We start from the raw sequence: 23,154 nt of genomic DNA, 5'->3' as shown, positions 1-23,154 counted from the left end.
GGTTTTCTTAGAATACCAATACAGTAGAGTATAGACTATTATTCACTGTGTCATTTGTGCATTCGCCTATTTAAAATGTGTTCGAAAATTAAGCTCATTATAACACCAATTTTAACCCTTCGAACACGTTGAATGTCGTGATGCTTGACGAATGCTATTTTTCACTGTTCAATTAGTTCAGAAGTGGTCTGGTTACTGTATTATTGTATCTATAGGTTTAATTTGTACTACAAAATTTTCACTTTCAAAAATTTCTGTATTATTCGTTTTTCACCAGATCAGTAGATGGTACAAATATTTATAAACTTTAGAGGAAAGGAATAAAATAAAATCGCTCATTCAATTTCGATTAATTTATTATAATGTGCGATGTTAAAATATGTTTATTACAATAAAGCATTTCAACTAGTGCGAGCGTCTCGACTCTCGCCGCACCTCGCATCCCACACTTTGATTTTCACTTCTATACAAACCAAACAAATTCATCAAGGCAAAACTTAGTCGCTATCCATCGAGCCAAACGGCCCTTACAAAAATCATATTTTCAAGAGATTTCAGTACAATCAAATGTCGGACTCTGATACAGAGTACCGCGTACGTTCTTTATTTATTAAACAAGCACTATCTAATAACTTTATAAGCCGTAGTATACATAGGATCCACCTCTAACATTCAGTGGAGGCTACACCGTTACATCTAACAACGTTTCTCACATTTATAACCACATTTGCTACGTCAAAACAAACAATAGAAATATGATCGTAATTTATTCGTTTTATTGAAAGCATTTAGAGGGAGTTTCAAGCGAACTGTTAAATAATTAATAAAATTAACTACATATAAATACCGCGACCTTAGAAGGCATTGACGAAATACTTTTGTAAGCACCAGTTTAGAACGAATTTATCAACACATTTCTTTTCAAATCATTCCACAGATTACAAAAAAAAAATTAAAGTTCAGAAGAAAATCCTCGCAATTTACAATATAACCTATAACAATTGTTATCACAAAATAAGTCGTATTACAAAAATAAACGAAAATATAAGTAATGACTTTAACTTAATTAGTCTTTTCAAATGTTTTTCTATTTTTAATTAATGACAATAATATGTTTTTACTATTTTTATGAGTGATCCTAAAATAAATGACGTAAAAATGATTGCTAACAATAAAAAACATCTGTGTATAGAAATTTACCTCACCGGCTCTTGTCAGTTCTCAATCCACGCAATCCTAAAATAGTCGATAGTCGATATTAGGAAGTCATGTCGAATAATGGAAGTTTATTTTATAAATAAGCGATCGTCAGTTAAAAATACTATAATAGATAACATATGATAGAAATCACATAAGAGTCGTGAAAATGGACCGACTATGCCAGATCTCTGTTGGGCTTAAATAGCAATCTCTAACGAATAATCTCGACATATAAATATATATTTAACAACAACAAGCGCTTTCATAGCAATACGACTGGACGATTGGCGTAAATGAAGAAAGGAAATCTATTAAAATAAAGCATTTTTTAAATAGAATAAAGAAGATGTGTTCGAAATAGATCGACGCTGATTATGACTGTCTTTTTCTTTTTAAAACCGTTTATGAACTTTTCTTTGAAATCTAATCATAGAACAGTTATACAGATAGATAAATAAGAGAATATGACACTCATTGCCACATAAAGTATTTTTTCTAAATATAATTGACGTTTAATTATTAAAAATTGAAACAGTTGCATCAAATTATTAATATACTTAGATGTATAAAATTTGCCAATCACCCAGCATATATAAAACCATCTCTAAACTCATATTATACAGCAAATAATTTGTTCCATACATCTGCTACACGAAACATGTACTTTCACAACATTACGAGTATTTTAAAAGACTAAGGGACCACATTGTATCGAATTAAAAACGCAGCCTTTGCCCAAACGTCAATGAAATGTAACCAAAAAGAAATTGTCATGAATTTTTTTTAGTCACAACTTTGTATACACTTGGTTACCAAATATCTAGTTAGGCCTTTAGCAGAGTTAAATGCATCGAAAATAAATAAAAACACACCGGATATTTTAATTCGTTCTTTTCTTATCGAATGGCAATACAAAGAGGGATCACAATCTAAACACATATTAATTGATTAGTAAATCTGAAATAAATATATTTTAAATTGATTCAATCGTTTGCGTTACTTGCATATTGCAGTCTTGAAGAAGAATGCCGTTTCGCGGCATTTACACTGTTCATAGACAATAAAGAGCAATAAATATAGCAAAGTTCAATGAAAATTAAACAGTTTTAAATCAGTTTAAAACACATTTATTTCCACTTGTAACCGACAAAACTACACTTGTCCAGTTACAATTTTTATTAGAATACAGTTTATCGCCGTAAGTTGTACCGCGGGCTTAGTCCGTGCTTATAACACATCTTAAAATAAACAGTCTATATATTGACACGACGGCATCTTGATGTAAGCTTGCGTTTGTCTGGACTGAGGTGAAACGTAGGCCAGCTACAATGTTTTAGCATTTCAATACTGTTTATAATTTCACAGAGCCACATCTTTATGGCTATATACTGTAACGCCATCTTCCTCTGTCATTCAGAAGTATCATACACAAGAGCGAGAAAGAATGATCTGTCGATGATTAGAAGCGAAGCTTGAAAGCTTCTCGCTTTAACATAATTCTGATTGACAAAAAGAGACAGCGTTACAGAACACTGTGACTGTCATACAGATGTGACTTGGGCCATAACCGCCATCTTGTCAATTATTTTGAAACTCTTCATATTACAAACAAAGTCAAACGAAAAGTACTCGATGCGAATTGTAGAATACCAAAATGAATACATACAACATTAAATTTTATAATTAATTTAGACAGTTGCATACATAGCGGTTATATACATAGGAACTTTACTACATATGTACGATGCACTAAATGATATACAAAAATATATTCTAATCATGCGACGGAAGGTGAAGAGAGAGCTTGGACAATACGCACCGAGTTTCACAACGCGTCCACGGCACACGCAAATCTCCGAGCGGTCGACAATTTAAAAAACAAAAACGAACCGAAACAAACATTCAAAATTCGAATCGCAAATTTCAGGCCGTACAGCTGACGTCATCGAGAGCGCGGGAGCGTGCCCTATCTGTGGCCGTTGACGTTTGACAGATGACAGTTGACATTTGACGGTTGAATGTTGCCAGTGTGAAAAACGAACGGAGGGGCGGGGCTAGTGCCGCGGCGGCTGTATGCGGCGCGATATGTGCTCCTCCTGCTGCATCTTGGCGCGGAACTCGGCGACCAGATCGCGGGACTGCGCTAGTACGGCGAGCTGCTCATTCAACAACTCCTCCCATTGCGTGGCGTACGCTGGAAGTTGAAATTTATAAATTAGTTTCTTTTTCATTTACTGATTTGATTGGATCAGTAAATCGTCTAAGCGGTTGTTTATTGTTATGGTGTGTAGCTATTTTTGTCAATTGGCTTGCATGGACTGCTTTTCTTTGTATATTTACACCCGATTAGTCGATTTAATCTCAAGTATTAACAATAGATTATTGATGATCCAGGTTTTACTGAACTGTTAATATGTTTATCCATGAGGTGTGAGCGATAGCGCAGATATATTAACGGTACTAAGCGATGAATTTTGAATGATTGATACATTGAAAGGTACTATTCGCCATATGAAAAAAGTCTATAATTAACTAAACAAGGAACGTTTGTAAGTCAGTCCGCCTATTTTATTTTAAAATCGCACATAAATTCAAGTTTAAATAATATCGTTTACAAATTAATAAACACCGATATATTTATCATTTTTTTTTAATTATATGTATCAAATCAATGAGCAAAGTAACTGAAAAGAAATATTCCCAATAAGACATTTAATATGACGACGAATAGTACGCTTCAACGTCCGCATCACACCTAACAATCTCTTGCGTCGCGCAGTAATACGCCGCGCCGCACCACGCACACGCTTGCACGGGAACCAGCCTGCAACGCGCTCACACTCACCGACAAACAATGTGTGTGTGTGTGTACATACATGGTGTGACGTATGTATACACATACACGTGTACACGCAAAAGAAATAATATATAGAACAAATACACACAAACATAAACATGCAGATTATAGAAAAAACATTTGAAAAAAATAAGTAGTCAAATACGTAAAACAACAAATATGTTTTTTGATGTCAATTATCAAACATGTATGTCGATGGCAAAGTGAAAAACAAAAAGCAGGAAGTGAACTATCTATGCTTATGCTGAAGTAAAGTCTCTTCGAACACGATGGGAACAGTGTTTGCAAAAAAATATTGGGATTGAATTAAATATAAGGACAATTTCCTGCACGCTCGCCTGGTCTCCAACCTCCAACTTATCGATTTTGAATTCCTAGATCCACCAGTGAGCCACCACTGCTTTTTGCTGCTTCCCTACCCTATCTATATACAAAAATATAAAAACCTACCGTCCTGATCATAATCCACGTCCCTCGTAATGGACAGCAGCTGCTGACAGCGCTGCAGCGCGTGCTGCAAGTAGTCCGAGATCGCTTTGTGGTTATCCAACACCTCTTCCTCCGCCCGCTGCAACTCGTCTATCGCCTCGTGGAACGTGTACATCTCTGCTGACATGTCGCCCTCCTAAAAATGTTACATAAATACATAAATCTTTCGGTACAAGACAGCTAATTTTGGTTTAAGCCAGGAAACTTTATCTTGTAGTATTGCTACTAGTTTAGGCAGCGTATATAGCATATAAGCATTAGTCTCCTGCACCTTTTTGCATAGATCTATGCTGATCTGATCACTTTTCATTTTTCACTTTATTGCAAGAATTTTAAACTTTTTTTTAGGATTTAAAATCTTTCGATATATTTTGGACATTTTTTTACTATTTTATTTAAAATTATAAGATGACGTATCTATTCCCATCCAGCTGAAAACCGGTTAAATAGTTGGATGGGATTTTTTACCTAGAAACCGAGTCAATCTTGTCAAGTTTATATAACTTCTTCATTTTAAAACGATTAGTACTTCGTTAATATAAAAAGTTATAAATCATTTACTCGAATAAGTAATTCAAAATGTTGATACTTGAATAAATAATTCCAAAGCAGGCATAGAAGCAGGGAGGGCAATTATGTCAATACACACTTATTATTTTAAATTATTAGTTGTAAAAATAACACTTCAAAACCAATGCAAGGCCAAGGTCTGGATTTCTTTTTTCAAACCAAAATTATTTAATTTGAACTTAAAATTACTCATTTGAAGACTGAGCGTGTGCGTATTTGGCCAAAGGATAAATGGCTCATATAAGCATAAGAAAAAATCGGAATATCTTTAGACATTAACAGTACTGTAGGTTTGGGACCGGAGAAGAAACAAGGCAAAAGATAACTAAGAGGCTGAAAGGTCCTAATACGCAAAATCTAATGTTTTTGCAAATATTTATTGAAGCAGACTATTCCTCGCTATTATGTATGCATAGAAAACCAAAACCAAGGATGTTGAGTCAGTAAAAAACACAATTCACCAAATTAGAAAATTAGTATAAAACGCATGGTGTTATTTCGATAGTTGGTAGTAAAATGGGAGTATGGCCGTGATAACGCAAAAATAAGTACCTGCTCATATGCTAGATAGCAATTGTTCTGCAAAGAAAAAATATTGTTTTATTTTAATTCAATACGAGTAATTTTTGTAGAAGGATGTTTTGGAATGGTTGTAACATAAACACTACCAGATACTAACGTGATGATATAAAAAATATATTTTTGTAAAACACGTAATTAGTGCATGAATATTTGTTTATTATTTGTGTTCATGTATTTATTGTATTATCATAGGAGTGACCATGTGTGTATGTGTATATGTACACATGCGTTAACATGTGTGTGTACACGCATGTCGCGTATTTTTTCTAATAGGGGTGACAGACGTACGAGTAAGTACGCGAACTTGTGGCTCGACGACCTTTTTCGCTCGTGTGTCACCCCAAGTACGCGTACTTAAAAACCGTCGAGTAAGTTCGTTGACGATCCAACATGTTTGAAATTTTACTCGTAGCCCGCCTTCGCTCGCACGTCTGTCACCGCCGCGAGCCGCGAGCCGCGAGCCTAGCCTGTCTAGCTATAATAGGTGTTACTAAGTGCAAAAGTTCAATTAATTTCGTCTTCTTCTTTTAGTTTTATGAAAATAATTTAATATAATTAATATGAATGAATATAATATAATTGAATATTGGCGAAGGTATTTTTGAATCCCGCCAAGGAAGTTTCACTCCTGACGCGTAGGCTCGGCGCACACGCTCTTTTTTTGTAAAGTACCCTCAAAATATAATAGTAAAAACGAAAATATATCCTTCAATTTTTGAACATTTATTTTGTTAGAATGCTATTTACTTAAAAATAGGTGCTGGTTATTAAATTAATAAAACCGGCCAAGTGCGAGTCGGGCTCGCGCACAAAGGGTTCCGTAGCAGCAAATATAATAAATTACAGTTAAATCAACCTATCTCAAAAACTATAAGAGATACTTTGATCAAACCAAAAATCGTTGAAAGAGTTAATTAGCATGCATCACCTCTATTTTTTTTAGAATTTTATACCCCGTAGTTATAAAAATAGAGGGGGGGGGGACATACTTTTTACGACTTTGAGAGCTGATATCTCAAAAACCGTTCACTTTAAGAAAAATGTTTTTTAAAAAACTTTATATCATTTTAAAAGACCTTTCCATTGATACCCCACACGGGTATGTACATCGAAAAAAAAAATTTCATCCCTCAGTTACATGTATGGGGGGCCCCACCCCCAATTCTTTTTTTTACTATTTAGTGTCATATTTTTGTAGCGGTTCATACAACACATATTCCCATCAAATTTCATCACTGTAGTACTTATAGTTTCCGAGTAAATCGGCTGTGACAGACGGACAGACGGACAGACGGACAGACGGACATGACGAAACTATAAGGGTTCCGTTTTTGCCATTTTGGCTACGGAACCCTAAAAATGTCTATATTTAATTCCTGAATAACATAAAATTCCCTCTGTTGATGACATAGAGACATTCGATATCGGTGACGCGCGAGAAGCTACTGACCAAGCTCTTGCGTGTGTTACCGACGTCGAGCCGAGTAAGTACGCGAACTTTAAAACCGCGGTTTTAAAGTTCCTACGTCTATCAGCCCTTTAAGAGGGGTGACAGACGTACGAGTAAGTACGCGAACTTGTGGCTCGACGACCTTTTTCGCTCGTGTGTCACCCCAAGTACGCGTACTTAAAAACCGTCGAGTAAGTTCGTTGACGATCCAACATGTTTGAAATTTTACTCGTAGCCCGCCTTCGCTCGCACGTCTGTCACCGCCGCGAGCCGCGAGCCGCGAGCCTAGCCTGTCTAGCTATAATAGGTGTTACTAAGTGCAAAAGTTCAATTAATTTCGTCTTCTTCTTTTAGTTTTATGAAAATAATTTAATATAATTAATATGAATGAATATAATATAATTGAATATTGGCGAAGGTATCTTTGAATCACGCCAAGGAAGTTTCACTCCTGACGCGTGGGCTTGGCGCACACGCTCTTTTTTTGTAAAGTACCCTCAAAATATAATAGTAAAAACGAAAATATATCCTTCAATTTTTGAACATTTATTTTGTTAGAATGCTATTTACTTAAAAATAAGTTCTGGTTATTAAATTAAAAATGTCTATATTTAATTCCTGAATAACATAAAATTCCCTCTGTTGATGACATAGAGACATTCGATATCGGTGACACGCGAGAAGCTGCTGACCAAGCTCTTGCGTGTGTCACCGACGTCGAGCCGAGTAAGTACGCGAACTTTAAAACCGTGGTTTTAAAGTTCCTTCGTCTGTCAGCCCTTTAACGTATATACATGCGCACATATAGACATCTGCATGCGTGTCTCTGCGGGTACGTAACAGCACGTACGTGTCTACATGTGCGTGTGTGTGTACGTGTCCATGCGTGTATATCCGCTGTGTGGCTGTACATCAGTTTGTTGTGTATAAATATATCAGTTGGCAAATATGCACACTCACGTTGAGCGAGCGCAGATGCGCCAGGTCGTCGGTGGCGGGCTCCATCTCCACGTCGCGGTCGGCGAGCGGCGACTCGCCGCGCCGCCCGCCGTCCGACGTGCCCAGCTCTTTCACTCTGAAAATATATTATTTTGACGTGACAACGTCTTATAATTCCATAGCCGGCTGCACGCACGAAAAAACATGACTCATGCGGCGTTACCTCGCTCTGAGGCGTTCCATGTAGGCTTGAAGTGCAAGCGAGAGCGCGGAACGAGCGACAAAGAAGCACAATAGGCCGTTGTCATGTTCAACTATCGTCAGTAAGCGACTTTACAGACAACCAATTTTTTGTATAAAACGTGGGTTTGATACCCACCCAGGACAAATATTTGTATGATAACATAGATGTTTGCTCTGTGTCTGGTTGTTAAGGGCTTGGTCTAGTAGTGCAAACAAATGCATCCTGTCATCCTATATGTAAATAATACAAATGTACTAAGGGAAAGTTGCTCCACTTAATTTTTAAAAATTAAATCATTCGTATAATTTAATATTCGTAATAAGTACCAAAAATGACAATTTGAAACAATTTTCGTGAAAATTACACCGGGTGATTTTTTTTTATCAGTACACAAAATTTGCGAATACTTTCTATTGATATCTTCAACTTCATGTTTATATAACTGATCAACTTTTACAAAGAAATTTGTACGAAATATAAAAAAAATAAGCTTTCCATACAAAATGCATAACTCTATACATTTTTTTCGACCTAAGTTTCTTAGTGAAAGTTGTTCAGTTTAACTAATAAAACGGATAAACAAATTTTGTATTTAATAAAAAAAATGTAATGTTTGTGTTAAAAAATTATAAAATAGAAAAATACGCAAATGAAAACAAAAGATATTTATTTCTGACTAGCTTCCGCCCGCGACTCCGTCCGCGCGGATGTCAGTCTTCGCGTCTTCTACAGATTTATTATATTATGTATAATATATAGATTTATATTGATAAACCTAATAAATCTTTTGCTAGCATTCTGATGCTTTATCGGTTGCACTGGATTTATCTCTTTTTTTTCAATCGCTTGAATGATATAGGATGGGTCCTTGATGGGCATCGAATGCTGAAGTCTCGAATCAATCAATTCTGACAGTAGGCAATTTATGTAAAATCCAATAATGGTCCATCATTTTATTTTGCCTAAACGTTACATACTTTTTTATATATTCTATTTTATATATTCTATTTTATATATTCTATTTTATATATTCTATTTTTAACGAATGATTCACTCCAGTCCAAACAGCAAATAAGCAGACTTCTGCTTCTGCAACGTTTAGTTGTCCCTGAATTTGGAAAAAATAGTCATGATTCTTATCTATGACAAAAGTGTTATTTTTTGCATTGTATTTCAAATATTAAATTTTTTTTTAACCGCATCTTCCGCATTCATGTCTTTTGCCGGAATTAGACATTTAACTTCTACTAGTCCCATTTTCCCTTTTTGATATGGGAGTGTATAAAGTAAATTTTTTAGATATTTCTCGTTATACTTTTAAAAAGTTATTATTGTCATTTTGCTCATTAGGTAAAGTAATTTCGATATCAGTTTTAAGTTTTTTGATACCTGCAATAATAACGTCATAATCGCCTGCACATACTTATCGATTACACCCTGTATACAATCCACCATCCACATTCATAATGTTTTCCTGTCCTACTCTCCTTTACGCTGTTCACCGATACATTTTAAATGAGTAAATCTGCTACCACTGAAGGATGTTTCATTGTGATCAGCAAATTCTCACCACTGTTGTCGATTATTTGTTTTTCATTTTTAATCAGCAATTGGGAATCATCAGTTTTGTTTTTTGCAGATTGGTGATGTACCCTAACAATACGTCGAAAAGGGAAAGCATCAACGAATTATCGTTTTCGTCCTCTTTTTTTATTCTTCGCGTCTCTGTTACTTCTGTTTGTTTAGTTCTCAACCCCTCTGAATTTTGATGATGTGATGATAATCCATTCGTTTTAATATTGGTACTTAGAGTTTTTTGGTAGTTTTGTAGTTAGACTAAACTAGAAATGGTGGACTAAATTTGTCAGCGCGTCTGTAAGATCAGAATATAAAACCAACATCCTGTATTTAAGTTACAAAATTAATAATCAAACAACATGCCGCTACGTTGAAAATGACTAGAAGAAAAAATTAAAACACCTCGGATCAATTTTGGAGTAAACAAATCATTTTCCCCGTATGGGGATTTCCCCGGATGAACTTGGGAAGTTCAAGTTCTCAATACAAGTTTATATTATATTTTGTATTTCTCAAACGAAAAATAAACATTTTTGGAACTTCAAAAAAATTATATTATAAGAAAATTTATGAGCTTACTTTAGTTTTAAAGAAATATACATCCCTTTACTGACACCCCGTAAAATAAAGAAATTGTTGCCAATCACCTTTGCAATCTATTTGGTTTCATTAACTTTATGTTCGAAGATAATTTTTTTTCTAGTAGTTACTAGTTACACGCGTATTTTTTTCGTTTATTTTCCATATCGAAATCAAATGTTTAAAAATACGAATATTTGCACAAAACTAAGATAAAAATAATCAATTAACAAAAATATTAAATTTAATGAAGTAGAGCAACTTTCACTTCGGTATGAAGGAAAATCGAGCGTAGAGCACACGTCAGAACGCTCCGGCCCAAGGAGCGCGACTAAAGAAATTCGCTAGGATTTTTCCTTATTATTTTAAATATTTTTTTAATATTTAAAGAATTATCAAAATTAAAAAAAAAAAAATTTTAAAGGATTAATACTCATTGGTCTTCAACCAACTCGAATAAATTAATGGAAAAAATAACTTTTAGCAGTATTTATCAATAGATTTTGTAAGGCAAAAAATGGGAAATTTAATGAATTTATAACGTTCTAATTAAGAAAATCATAAGTTTTTCGGCAATTGTATTCAGCAGTTTTTAATAACGACTATATAAGGATAATAATGCGCTGATCGGATTGTGTAAATTGTAATCGGTTGCAACGTAGTGAGTGCACAAACTTAGCTCGAAATGTCTTTGGGGGAAAGAGACTTATGTTGAAGGCCTGATTAAGGTAACATAAAGTAACTGTACAAATGTGAAAAAATTCACGCGCATTGCGTATATAACACTAATTGATAAACAAGAAAAAAAAAGTCAGTTTATCATTTCATTAGCCGGGAAAAAATTGTCAAATAACTTGTTGAAAACGCAATTTTGCTAGACTGCAGCCTTAATTACCGATATAAATATTTATTTAAAATTATTTGTATTATATATTTATACAGGGTTTCCCAAAAAGTATGGATATACTGAAGCTGGGAGGTAGAGAACAAAATATCGTCACATATAATAACTCACCTGTCAGCATACCGCAGCGTGTTGAGCGAGTGCTCGCACGAGGACATGGCGGGCGAGATCATGGCGATCATGCACGTGCGCGACTTGTCGCCGATGAAACTGTCGCGCAACACCTGCAAATATGCATACAAATATAATATGCATATCAATTTTTTAAGGTTTCAATTGTTGATAAGTGCCAGGTCAAATCCCGCTCGAAGGACCAAGTAAATAACTCATTTATTACATTTACCAAAGCTTGTCAAAATAGCGATGTATTAGCTGGTTAAGTGTTTATGCAACTAACTTTATTGTATCATTCTATTTAATGAATAAATAGATAAAAAGACGGATTTCACGAAGTGAAAAATTGAAAAATGCAAAATTGGCCTATAATACAGTAGCAAAAATATCATAATAAAAATGAGGGTAGTGTACATACCTGTGTGAGTTTAGAAACACGGAAGGGCAGATGGTTGTTGCCTTTCATGCCGAGCGCACGGATACACTCCTTGAGGGCCAGCAGCGATTTGTTGATCTCCGCACTCTCCATACCTGACGGTAAATAATAAAAAATAATGTATATCATGTAAAGATAATGTTCAAATGTTAATAAGTGTAGAATGAAATCATTTCAATGTCATTGAAAAGTGGAAATGCAAAAATGTGTATTCTTTTATTTTTCGTTATAATGCTGTGCCGTCAGCACTTATTGAGCAATCATTTGAATAGTATAATATTTTGTACGCTATGTATTGAACACATGCACGTGGGATGCGCGTGGAGCGTAATGTGCAGAGTTTAGGTGTGTGGATAGAGTGTAAGTACGGTAGGATTAGGATATAACATAATATTAAGCAGTGTGTAGGTTAGAGGTTGTAATATGCAGTGTTAGTGTACGGTGTAAAGTATAGGATACATGTTGGGTAGTGTTTTGGAACGAAGTTCCTTGTCGCGCGTTGCGAAAGTGGCTTAGACGGAAAAAATAAGATTAAAAGTTTTAACGACACTTTTTGCTATAGTTGTAAGCCGTGCGGCGTGCGTGTTTTTCTCTGTCAGTCTCTCTCACCCTTGACATATCTTAAGTTTATTGTGTAGAGTGTATCTGTATTGTTTATGTACATATGTATGTCTGTATGTATGCACAGCATGCACTCACGCGTCTGCCGGTTGGCGGAGGAGGTGTCGGCACCACGCTCGTTGCCCGCGAGGTCGATGAGCGAGAACTTGCCGTGCACGCGGTGCATGCCGGGCGACCGGACCACTATCTGGAACACGGCGTGCGACCGCGACGAGTTCGAGTTCGCTGACGTCTGGAATGCAATTAATAATCATAATAAGTAGGGTATTGATGCATAATGAATCCATTAAGCGGGAAATACAGAGCGATGCTCGGTCTATGCAGACGCACTTCAGCGAAGAAGAGGGCGTGGGTCACTGTAGCGAGCACCCGCAGCCGATCGACATAGTGTCGGCTTCATTATGCGCATAGGTGGCACAGCGTTTGCCGCGCGCACTCAGTACGCACGTGTATAATATACTTAGAAGAAGAAGTATAATTGAATAAATGTTTGAGTTTGCATTTTGTGTGGACCCGCGCAATGAATAAACACTACGTCACAATATCTATTTTCAAATCTCTATTTCTTTTTTTATTATTAAATCCACCATTTCTTTTTTTATTATTTTGACGTTCTATAGATATATAGACGATATATCACCTGTCCCGACGTCCTAGCCGCGTTCCCGTGCTGTATGAGCTTGAGCACCTCCTCCACATTGTCGACCACCTTCTCAGTGAGCCCCACTATCTGCACCTGCTGCTTGCCGTCCTCCAGCACGCGTAGTTTCGCCTTATCCGCTAGGAGATCGAATACCTGTGAGTTATATGGGATTTAATTAGAAATGGGTGGTAAGATCCGGCTCGAAGGACCAATGAGGAATGGTCCCTCGATGCGAATAGGATTGTTGCAAGTTTCTGTTGAAAACATTGAAAGACGCAAATTTCTCAGCAGAATGTAGTCAAGTAAGTAAGAAACTGAATGATTCATAAACTGAATGTATGTAGTTAATTTTATTGCAAAAATTTATTTTACCAAATTGTACTTGTATTTTTTAATGATCTATAAGTTATTAGAACAATGCAATTAACTTATATAATTTGAAATTTGAATCCATAAAAAAACCTACAATAAACAGCATTCTGTAAATTATTGCATCGGTCCCACATATTTATAACAAACTACAGTTAAAAACACAGTTTTTTCATATAAACAATATAGTCAATTTAATAATATAATCAATAGCATGGACGTATAAAAAAAGACGGACGGTATATCGCCTAAACATTGAGTGAAGCCTAGTAATGGCGGCGAAACATCCATGTGTGTGTGCCATGTTGCCATGGCAACAGCTGTCCTGATGACAATGGCGGCTGTATTTTTTTCTTTAAATTTTGCCGTAATAATTTTGTCATTAAAACATAAAAGAAATAACTTGCTTCCCTGTGGAATGTAATCCCTTGTGTTTTGTTATTTAAAATTGTACTGTTGCGACACCATTTAACCACGCAAGACGGCATTTTAAATATTTTTTGTAAAACAGTGACGCAGTTAATCAGTCGGTAGTTCACGACGTAATGGCGGCCGACTAGCTTACTATGGTGAGAGTGTGTGCGTGTTTAGTCTTTACACGATCGCTAGCTTACTATGGTGGCTTCACGTTGTTTATTTGTAATACGGCGTCCGTCTTTTTTTATACGTCCATGATCAATAGTCATACCTTCCCGGAGTATATTTCGAAGAAGGAAGCGGACACGATGAGGTTGAGCGGCTTGTACTTGGGCGACTTGTGGTACGCGAACACGTCGCGCGCCGCCATCGCGTATATGCCCTTCTTGCAGTCTTGCATCTTACCCTGATTGCACAATACAGTTTTTATTTGTGTTATTTTAACACTTTTGTTCTTCAAATTTTTTAGATTTGAAGATAGTTGTATTTAATAACTTTTCAGTGGTTACGTATTTTGACGAATCAAAAGCGCTTCTAAAGGGGTCTCGTTGAATGAATAAACAGTTTGAATTTATATTTTGAACTTTCTATTCGCAATGAAAGTGCGATTATGCATGATTATCATTACGAATTCAATGTAGCATTTTAAAAGATAAAGATGTCACTTAGTCGTTTGATGTTCGTTCATTTATTTAACTAATTAGTTAACTAAAAAAATGCATTTTTTATATTTTTTCCTTAAACACGTCACAAATTTTACGTAAAAAAAACACAGTTAGTGACGTTACACAGACGAAGAACTACACACCTGAAAATCTCCCCCCATAGTATGCGTCTTGCCTGATCCAGTTTGTCCGTACGCGAAGCACGTGGCCATGCCGCCCTCGAATATCGTCTGCACTAACGGCTTTGCTGTGTATCTGGAAATAAGTTAATTACAGTTTTACATTTTTTATCAGTTTCTTATAGACAATATTTTTATCAGTTTGTTATAGGCAATATCCTATATCATACTCTATTGATATCGTTTAGCTTTCTGTGCAAATAGTTGACATCTTATACGAAAATTTACTATACACCTCTTTCACTATAAAATGTTTTTATATGCTATTACTTGCTAAAGAATACTAAGACTATTTTATTTAACATAGAGGTGTATTCGACATTGTTGACCGACATGGTTATTTATTCTGTGAAACAAAGGAGCTACTCAATTCTAAAAGATCTCAATACATAAAATGTTTGTGTTTGAACATGAAAACGACTTACTTGTAAACAACCTCGTTAGTGCAAGAGTCGTCGAAAGCGTAGTCGAAGCGGAACTTCTGATTCTCTAGATACTTTGTGAGGTCCACTTTGTTCTTCGGCTCGTGGACTATCATTTGATCTTTCGTCGGCACACTGATCACGTCCACCTGCAGGTTTCAATTCAATTCATTTAACGTGAATGAAATTAACTTAAGTCGGTGTATTTCATAGCAAATCCGGCTTGAAGGACCACAATGTAAAGCATATTGAAACTAAAAAATCCAAAAAAAATTGAATCAATTCTCTTCAATATAAAATTATTTTATGTCTTTTCCGTATCGGATTAACAACTTCGTCGAATCAACAAATTTCAACACTATTATTTAAAGCAATACACGTTTGCAAGTCTACATGACCAATTTTTTTTTCTGAGCACCGTATACGCACCTCCTTCTTGGAGATTTCCTTCTTGTTGAGCGGGCGCTTCCTCACGCAGACGGTGATCTGGTGGTCCTCCACCGGCTCGTTGCCGACCAGCGGCCGGAACTCGATGCTGCTCTGGTACTCGCGTATCATCGCCAGGAACTCCCAGTTCGGGTTGCCCGGGTCCATGTTCATTAGTGCCTCCTTGTATAGGAAAAAAATAATTTTGACTAAAAGTAATTACGATGATCGTCTTATACATAGAGGCGTACATACAATTGGAAGTCTAAATTTTAAGAATACGTTATAAATTATGATAAAAATGAGATTATGCTAATTAGCACTACTTCAATACATTCCAATACAAAGCTAATAACATAAATTCTCTAATTAATTGCAAAATCATTCTGATTGGTTTGAAATAGGTTTGCTTATTGTTGTTTAAAAAGGATGGTTTCGCATAATAAGAACTCCCCTGCCGTTACTTTCCGGTAATCCATTAGCAGTGCTTCAACACATCTTCTTCTATAGAACACAAAATCGACCTTATCCCCACAGCACACGGTACCTTCTCCTCCTTCAGCTCGGCCTGCCGCTGACGCCGCTTCTCGCGGTTCTCCTTGAGCCGCTCCACCTCCTTCACCACGTTGGAGCGTCGCACCGCGCCCGACGCGACCGCGTGCGGCACCGACACCGTGCTCGCTACGGCCGCCGGCCGCGCTGACGACACTGGCGGGTTGAACTGCGAATGGAAACAACATTGGGCTGGATACACGACTTGCTTTAACAGTTTTTGACGTTTATTTCAATAAGATATTTGTAATTTAAAGTGACAAAAAAAAGGTAACAGAACACATGCAGAGGGATTGAAACTGGCTATAAATTATAGTTATGAATAACGATTCGGAATACGTTTCTATATATCTTCGTTTAATGATAACATTGAACATACTACAATATTATTTTACACAATATATTATTGACTATGAAAAATTTGAATTGCTTAAATGATAAAATAATGCAACTAAAAACATTTGATTATCAAAATATAATTAAGGATGGTTTTGTACCTCTATCACTATTTACAAACTAAAATACATTCTATAATATTTTTTTGTTAACAAAGTACCCAACTTCAATCTTAGTAGTTAGTCAAATACTATTTTACGCCTATTCAATTCAAATTTACTAATCTATCCCACTCGAAGGACCACTAAATCGATTATTATTACTTATTAGCAACCTCTTTAATATCTCTCTTTGCCTCTTTTATGTGTTGCATCCTTCGTGAAGTATTCGAATATGGATTATTGTGCACTACAGAGGCGGCGCTCGGTGTACTACCAGATCGAGACCGACCGCCAGATGTAGGCTGGAAAGGAAAGGAATGGACAAAGGATGGTATAGGTAGGTATTAAAGGATTGGAAAAGTGTCTGAATCTCTATAAAAAGGTTTATGTTGGAGTTCAGTTTGACTAAGGAAAAAAAGCAAGTGTTTAGAAAGATTAAAATTGTTCTATAGACCGTAAGATATTGACAAAACATAGAGATTTAACTCCTCTTTTAGTAGGGATACTTTATATCTAACTCAGTAAATACACGAAATTACTTTACGTCGATTCGGCTAACGTTTTTTGACGTTCGGAATCAACTAGAAAGCTCCTAGGCTATAACCCGTCGGTTTTTATGTAATAGAAGTCAATCCTCACCTGCTGTGTGACCCTGTTGGTCTGCTGCAGCTGCGGCTGCGGCGTCGGCTGCGGCGTCGGCTGCGGTGGCGGCACGTTCTCCGCCCCGCGCCGCCCCGTCGTGTCGCCGCCGTGCCCGTTCGTGTACGCGCCGCCCACGTTCGACACCCGCATCTGATTGTTGCGGGTGACTCTGGTCGGCGCTGGAAGGTGGATTAGTTCTGCATGTTATAATAGTGTTACCTTTGGTTTGTTTAGAAGAGCTTTACGAAATTTAAGATTGGTTGATGTGATTCCGTAAAGCTTGTATTACATCATGATAATTCTTAATTACATTATGTAAACAAACATAGTACAAACATGTTGAACAATGTAAATAAAGTTCCCAATATTACATGTAATAAGATACTAATACAAAAAAAATTACCATGAAATTTATAACAATCTTATTACACATTACGTATATTAACTGTGAAAGTGCCATAATGTTTTAAAACGCTAATTAGCTGTGGTCATTAACGGCCCAACTAATCTTGAACTCAAAACTAAACAAAAAAATGCAAAAACTTATTTACGGACGACAGCGCAGGCTAGAAGTAGGTCGATTACTTAACATCATTATAGTAGTTAAAACAATGCAACGTAAAGTGTGCGAGAAGCTCTAACTATAATGAGTGCATAATCAGCCGACAAAGTCTTACGTGACTTCGGCTTTTCTTCATCCTGCGGCTCTTCAGAAGGCTTGGCCTTCTTCTCAAAGGCTTCTAGAGGAGCGCTGGCCTCGGCCGAGTCGGAGACACGACGGCGGCAATACAACCACGAACAACACATTTAGCAAAACTTTTCAGTCTCTTAATTCTGGTTTATACCATATTTGGCTGTTCTATTCGAAATTAATTTCTAATCTCAGAGCAATGTATCAATTGATCATGTGTTCTGGTAGCAGACTGATTCGTAGTGGCAGTTAATGCGTTGGCGCAAGGCAATCCTGCGCCTGAGCCGCCATATTAGGAATACTATCCGTCAAGGCAATGAACCATGACGCACAGGCACGGTCGTGGCAAGGCAATATTACATGTCAGATGTATTACCTAAAAATATGCCGTTCATATCTAAAAGGGCCTTTGCATGTCAAGAAATTACCATAAATAAATATGGATTAAAATTTAAAACATAGCCATAATGATAAAGAATTCTTGCTAATTTTGTCTTCACAAACCAAACTTTTTCATTATCACTCTGTATCAGAGGCAACTGGAGCAAATACCTATTCGTCGAAAATATGAGTGATTTTTTGTTATGATGGTACGATAGACATCGCACAAAAACGACACGCCACTGAAGAAAAACAGCGACTAATCTAAAAACAAACCTAACGGATCAATTTGTAGCAATTGTTTAATAGATGGACAAATGACTGAAATTGGATAATAATTGCCGCCCGGCGTGACACGAGCCCGGCTTTTGTGGGGCAATGAAAAATGTAGCGATGACGTCAAAACGTGGATCGATATTATGATGGGTTGCCTCGGTCTAGTCTGATCCATGTATCGTAGTAACGGGTTTCATTGAACTGGTTAGCACTTAGCTATAACTATCATTCTAGTACAGGCAACGCGCACAACCAGTTTTTGTTGACATAAATTTATAAGTTTGCACCCATTCATTAATTGATAATATAAAAATGAATCGCAAAATGTGTTGGTAAGCGCATAACTCGAGAACGGCTGAACCGATTTCAATAATTCTTTTTTTATTATATTCCTTGAAGTACGAGGATGGTTTTTATGTAGAGAAAACGTAAATATGTACCACGGGCGAAGCCGGGGCGGACCGCTAGTTAATTGATAATAATCGTAGTTTAGTATCGGATATGACGAAATATTAAATGTCAGATTTTTATTTACAGGAAATCGATTGAGCTATTCTCATCGTAATGCGCCTGTTTTATGTTTTTGGCACGCTCTGTAGCTTATAAAGCCTGATGTATTTTTTAGTGTTATGAAAATATTACTGAATAATCTCAAAAATTATAAATATTATAATTACACCAAAACTTATCAAGTTGGCTATCAAAATAGCAATATTTTTAAGGTGATTGCAATTTTGTTGTATTGATCTTTATTATTATCCACGAACATATTTTTTATTTTAAATCTATTCAATATTTTCTTTTATAAAGGAGAATCAAGTAAGATTATAAATTCCAAAAGTAATTATATTAAAACATATTTTCACAGTAATTACCTTCGCAACAACCTTGAATGCACGAATTAAGCAAATATGTGGCATATTTGCTTGCAATGATATCAAAATGCAAATTTTAAAATAACGCGAGCATCTTAGATAGTAAAGTGTTACAAGTTCATCATACGTTTGCCGTCGAAATTCTAAGGTCTAATACTTTGCGGAAATTGTGAATTTTAAATGTAAAATAATTTGGAAAATCCAAAAGTGCACGCCTCATAATTTTTTTTAATAAATATATTTATTAATTATTATTTTTGTTTATTTAATAACAATTAAACCACATCGAATCAGACCCTGAAAAATGAAAGGGTTCTATTCCTGAGCATTCTCAAGCGTAAGAGAAAAAAAAAGACTCGATTAGTAAAGTATTTCGGTCGCTATCGTGTTAACAAGAAAATCCTCCGCACATACAGACACACGGACGTCCAAGACAGAACTTTTTTTTAAACTGTTTTTTAACTAGTTTAAATAACAAAAATGACATCAAAAATATCATGAACGTTAAAAATAGTGTTTTTTCTTAATATGTGTGTGTATGTATTATCTTACAAGTGCAATGTATGATACATAAAGACATTTTAAGTTTGAAAAATCAGATGTTTTGCGCGAAGTGACAGTAGTACCCACCTCAACGCTTCGCTTATGAGGCGTGCAATAATCTAGATTTGAAATCTTAAAAGTTATCAAAACACGACAGAGCACTACTTATATTTACTTGAATTCACCCTTTTAATTCACATACGAAAACTTCCAACTTTATAAACGTTCCCTATCCAAGTCAATAAAGTTCAAATTTGCTTAACGCGACGTTAGCGTGAAACTACATCATAGCAATATTTTCAAAGGATCACAAGCTCACCCATCAATGTACGTGCTACGTAGCGAGTTGCGAGGCAACCTATTTACTCGACTGTCTGATGCATTAGAGAGGGCATGTAGCGTAAACTTAGATATCGCACTCCGTGAACACGGCCGTACTACAATCAACACTTGATAAATTGTAGCACGAGCCTACGCAGACGGATTTATTGGAGTCGATAATCATGGATCAATAGCAATGAATAAACTGTGCTATCAAATTAATGTTGATGTATACGAAGAGGCAGATTAAGAAATCCAAATAACATTTCACTTTGATGCTTCTTTAAGCCATAGACCACCAAACTATCCAATATCCATTCACTTGGGCATTTCTAATCGAGTTGACAACGAAGCAAAGCTCTCCCATCGCTTCCGAAAAAACATTTCAAAGCCGCCTAACGTCCATGTAATCGAATCCAAACAGTAAATGTCCGATATTTTCAATAGATTTCACTCGACCCATCTACGTGACTCCTTCATGCGACCGAGCGATTAACACCTCTAAACGTAGCGTGCCCAATCTTGTTTATTTATGCTTTTTCTAATATTATAATTGATGAGAAGAGATATGGTTAATTTTCCGCATTTGCTGACTGAGCTTAATTCGTCTCAGTGTCTATCCCTTTCATAATTACATAATATTTTCGATGTTTACCCTAATAACAATCTATAAGTATTATCAATTAATTATTAAATTCAAATATTCTTGTTTATAAAGCGCTTTGTAATATTATACATGAAACAATTACGACCACTTCCGGAAAACCTTTCCATTGTTATTTCCTACTAGCTTCCGCCCGCGACTCCGTCCGCGCGGAAAAATTAAGAAAAATTAAGATTTTTTTTTTCTACGTATTTTTCCGGGATAAAAAGTATCCTATTTTATGCCCAAGATAATAAGGTATAATTATACCAAGTTTCATCGAAATCGAACCGTTAGTTTTTACGTGATGCCTTCACATACAGACAGACAGACAAAAATTTATTTAATCACATATTTGGGTTTGGTGTCGAATGTCGATCCAGTAACACCCCCTGGTATTTATTTTTTCAATATTTTCAACGTACAGAATTGACCCTTCTACAGATTTATTATATGTATAGATTCTGCGGTCATCCACTACAAAACGGATCATCTAAAACTTTTTCAATATGTTTGTTCTATCATATCTCCTTACCCTAAAAAACAACTAGATACAGTAGGATAACCGTGTGAATTCGCAGGTCGTTAGCATGCGCCCACGCACCCGGCGACAGCCTGAATCACGGAGGAACGTCGTACTCGCATCTTTACAACGCGATAAATAATCACCAGTGTTTTGCTGGACCACGTGGGTGGCTTGATGTCATTTCGGGACTAAAACGGCGCTAAAGTGATATGCATCACAATATTTGGATTGACGAAATTCGACCGAGCAATTCCTACTTTTAGAAAACTTGTCTTTTTTTAACATCAATCAAGGTAGGTATATTGTGACTAAGAAATTGATGAATTGTATAGATTTTTCAATTTTTTAGATTTTCTGTAAATTTTTACTTTTGAGTTTTAAAAGTGACGCTATACCTGAGAAAAAAAAGCTGAGCTTTTCATAGCGTTTGCCAAACAAATTGAAAAAGCTTTTCCCATTTTTATACTGCCTTCATATTGTCCATAATATTTACAACTCATTTTGCCGGAACCAACAATTAATCATTCAAAAGCGAGCGAAGTAAATGCGGCGCCGTTCATTACCTAGTAGTAATAACTACTTAATGAACTGACAAATTATATAGCAAGTCATCATATGCAATGAATATTATGAATATTATAGTGAAATGTATTAATAGAAGCCTTAGCCCATTTAAAAAGAAAACACGAGTATGAGAACCCCCATTCAAATAAATATGTAAACGTATATTGAGTATGTAGTACAAAAATATTTGTTACAATATTGACTCAATCGTACTTAAATTCGTAATACTTCATTCGATCAAAACTACATAAAGTATTCACCAATAAATCCGTTCCATTTTGGCACACAAAAACCATTTCTATTACAATCACATAGACCACTATCGCCGAACCCGATCAGTGCTCACATAAATTGCAATAACACATTAATCATAATCCACAAAACCACCACCACTGAATAGAATGCACATTACACCCAATTGTATCACTGTAACTTACGTCCTACATTTGCCCGTCGCTGGGTGGGACATTTTTGGTACAACGCTGGCATATTTTTACAGATAGCGGTATATTTAATCTAAGGTCAGGTTCGCCGCACTAAGAATTCAGGTGTTCATGGAGGCATCGGTACCAGGCGGTGGTATGGCACGCGGCCGTCCGCGCACTGCCCGAGAGCGCCCCGGCAGCCTACACTTATAGGCTCACAGGCGCTGACCACCCTCTGGTATTCACGCTATAATGGTATTTTAATAAGGACATGCGTGCTCGCCACCACCCCAGGGACTGTTGGGGTTGATACGGCGGGAGTTGCAGAAAGGTCATTGATAACGGAGCCACTAGTGCAGTCGCGTTGACGTGATATGCATTTAGCACTTAGGTAATAGCTGAACACACGTGTAACTTCTGTGATATGTGTGTCAACTTCATAATATCAAGAAAATTTTATTTTCACTTTATTTATTCTTCTTGGCAACAATATTAATAATAATAATTAATTTTACAATAATTAATTGAACGTCA

The 23,154-nt window shown here is 36.1% G+C and overlaps 1 protein-coding gene across 5 annotated transcripts in view; it reads right to left on the bottom strand.

Moving 5' to 3' along the window:
• Nucleotides 1-2,233: 2,233 nt before the first annotated feature.
• Klp10A (kinesin-like protein 10A) overlaps nucleotides 2,234-23,154 on the bottom strand; it is a 53,585-nt gene continuing 32,664 nt past the window's right edge. For 2 of the 5 annotated variants that reach the window (XM_090103253.1, XM_090103256.1), the window contains 14 exons: nucleotides 17,373-17,554; nucleotides 16,232-16,405; nucleotides 15,688-15,867; nucleotides 15,262-15,407; nucleotides 14,801-14,912; nucleotides 14,264-14,398; nucleotides 13,204-13,359; nucleotides 12,642-12,795; nucleotides 11,925-12,037; nucleotides 11,504-11,616; nucleotides 8,109-8,223; nucleotides 5,669-5,695; nucleotides 4,508-4,682; nucleotides 2,234-3,394 (listed from right to left, as the gene is read on the bottom strand). In XM_090103253.1, coding sequence (XP_089959379.1) covers nucleotides 3,255-3,394; nucleotides 4,508-4,682; nucleotides 5,669-5,695; nucleotides 8,109-8,223; nucleotides 11,504-11,616; nucleotides 11,925-12,037; nucleotides 12,642-12,795; nucleotides 13,204-13,359; nucleotides 14,264-14,398; nucleotides 14,801-14,912; nucleotides 15,262-15,407; nucleotides 15,688-15,867; nucleotides 16,232-16,405; nucleotides 17,373-17,554 — 1,922 coding nt within the window. In that variant the 3' untranslated portion in view covers nucleotides 2,234-3,254. Of the gene's footprint in view, nucleotides 3,395-4,507; nucleotides 4,683-5,668; nucleotides 5,696-8,108; nucleotides 8,224-11,503; nucleotides 11,617-11,924; nucleotides 12,038-12,641; nucleotides 12,796-13,203; nucleotides 13,360-14,263; nucleotides 14,399-14,800; nucleotides 14,913-15,261; nucleotides 15,408-15,687; nucleotides 15,868-16,231; nucleotides 16,406-17,372; nucleotides 17,555-22,632; nucleotides 22,783-23,154 lie in introns of those variants that run through there. The other 3 variants (XM_090103254.1, XM_090103257.1, XM_090103258.1) reach the window with 2 other exon arrangements.

Source organism: Colias eurytheme, chromosome 6 (genome assembly GCF_061535395.1).
Source record: "Colias eurytheme isolate Ceu_HAF_F1 chromosome 6, ilColEury1 Martin Lab GWU primary, whole genome shotgun sequence".
NCBI classification, from domain to species: domain Eukaryota; kingdom Metazoa; phylum Arthropoda; class Insecta; order Lepidoptera; family Pieridae; genus Colias; species Colias eurytheme.
The sequence above is the reverse complement of the archived record's forward strand: the minus strand, read 5'-3'. Positions and strand labels throughout refer to the sequence as shown.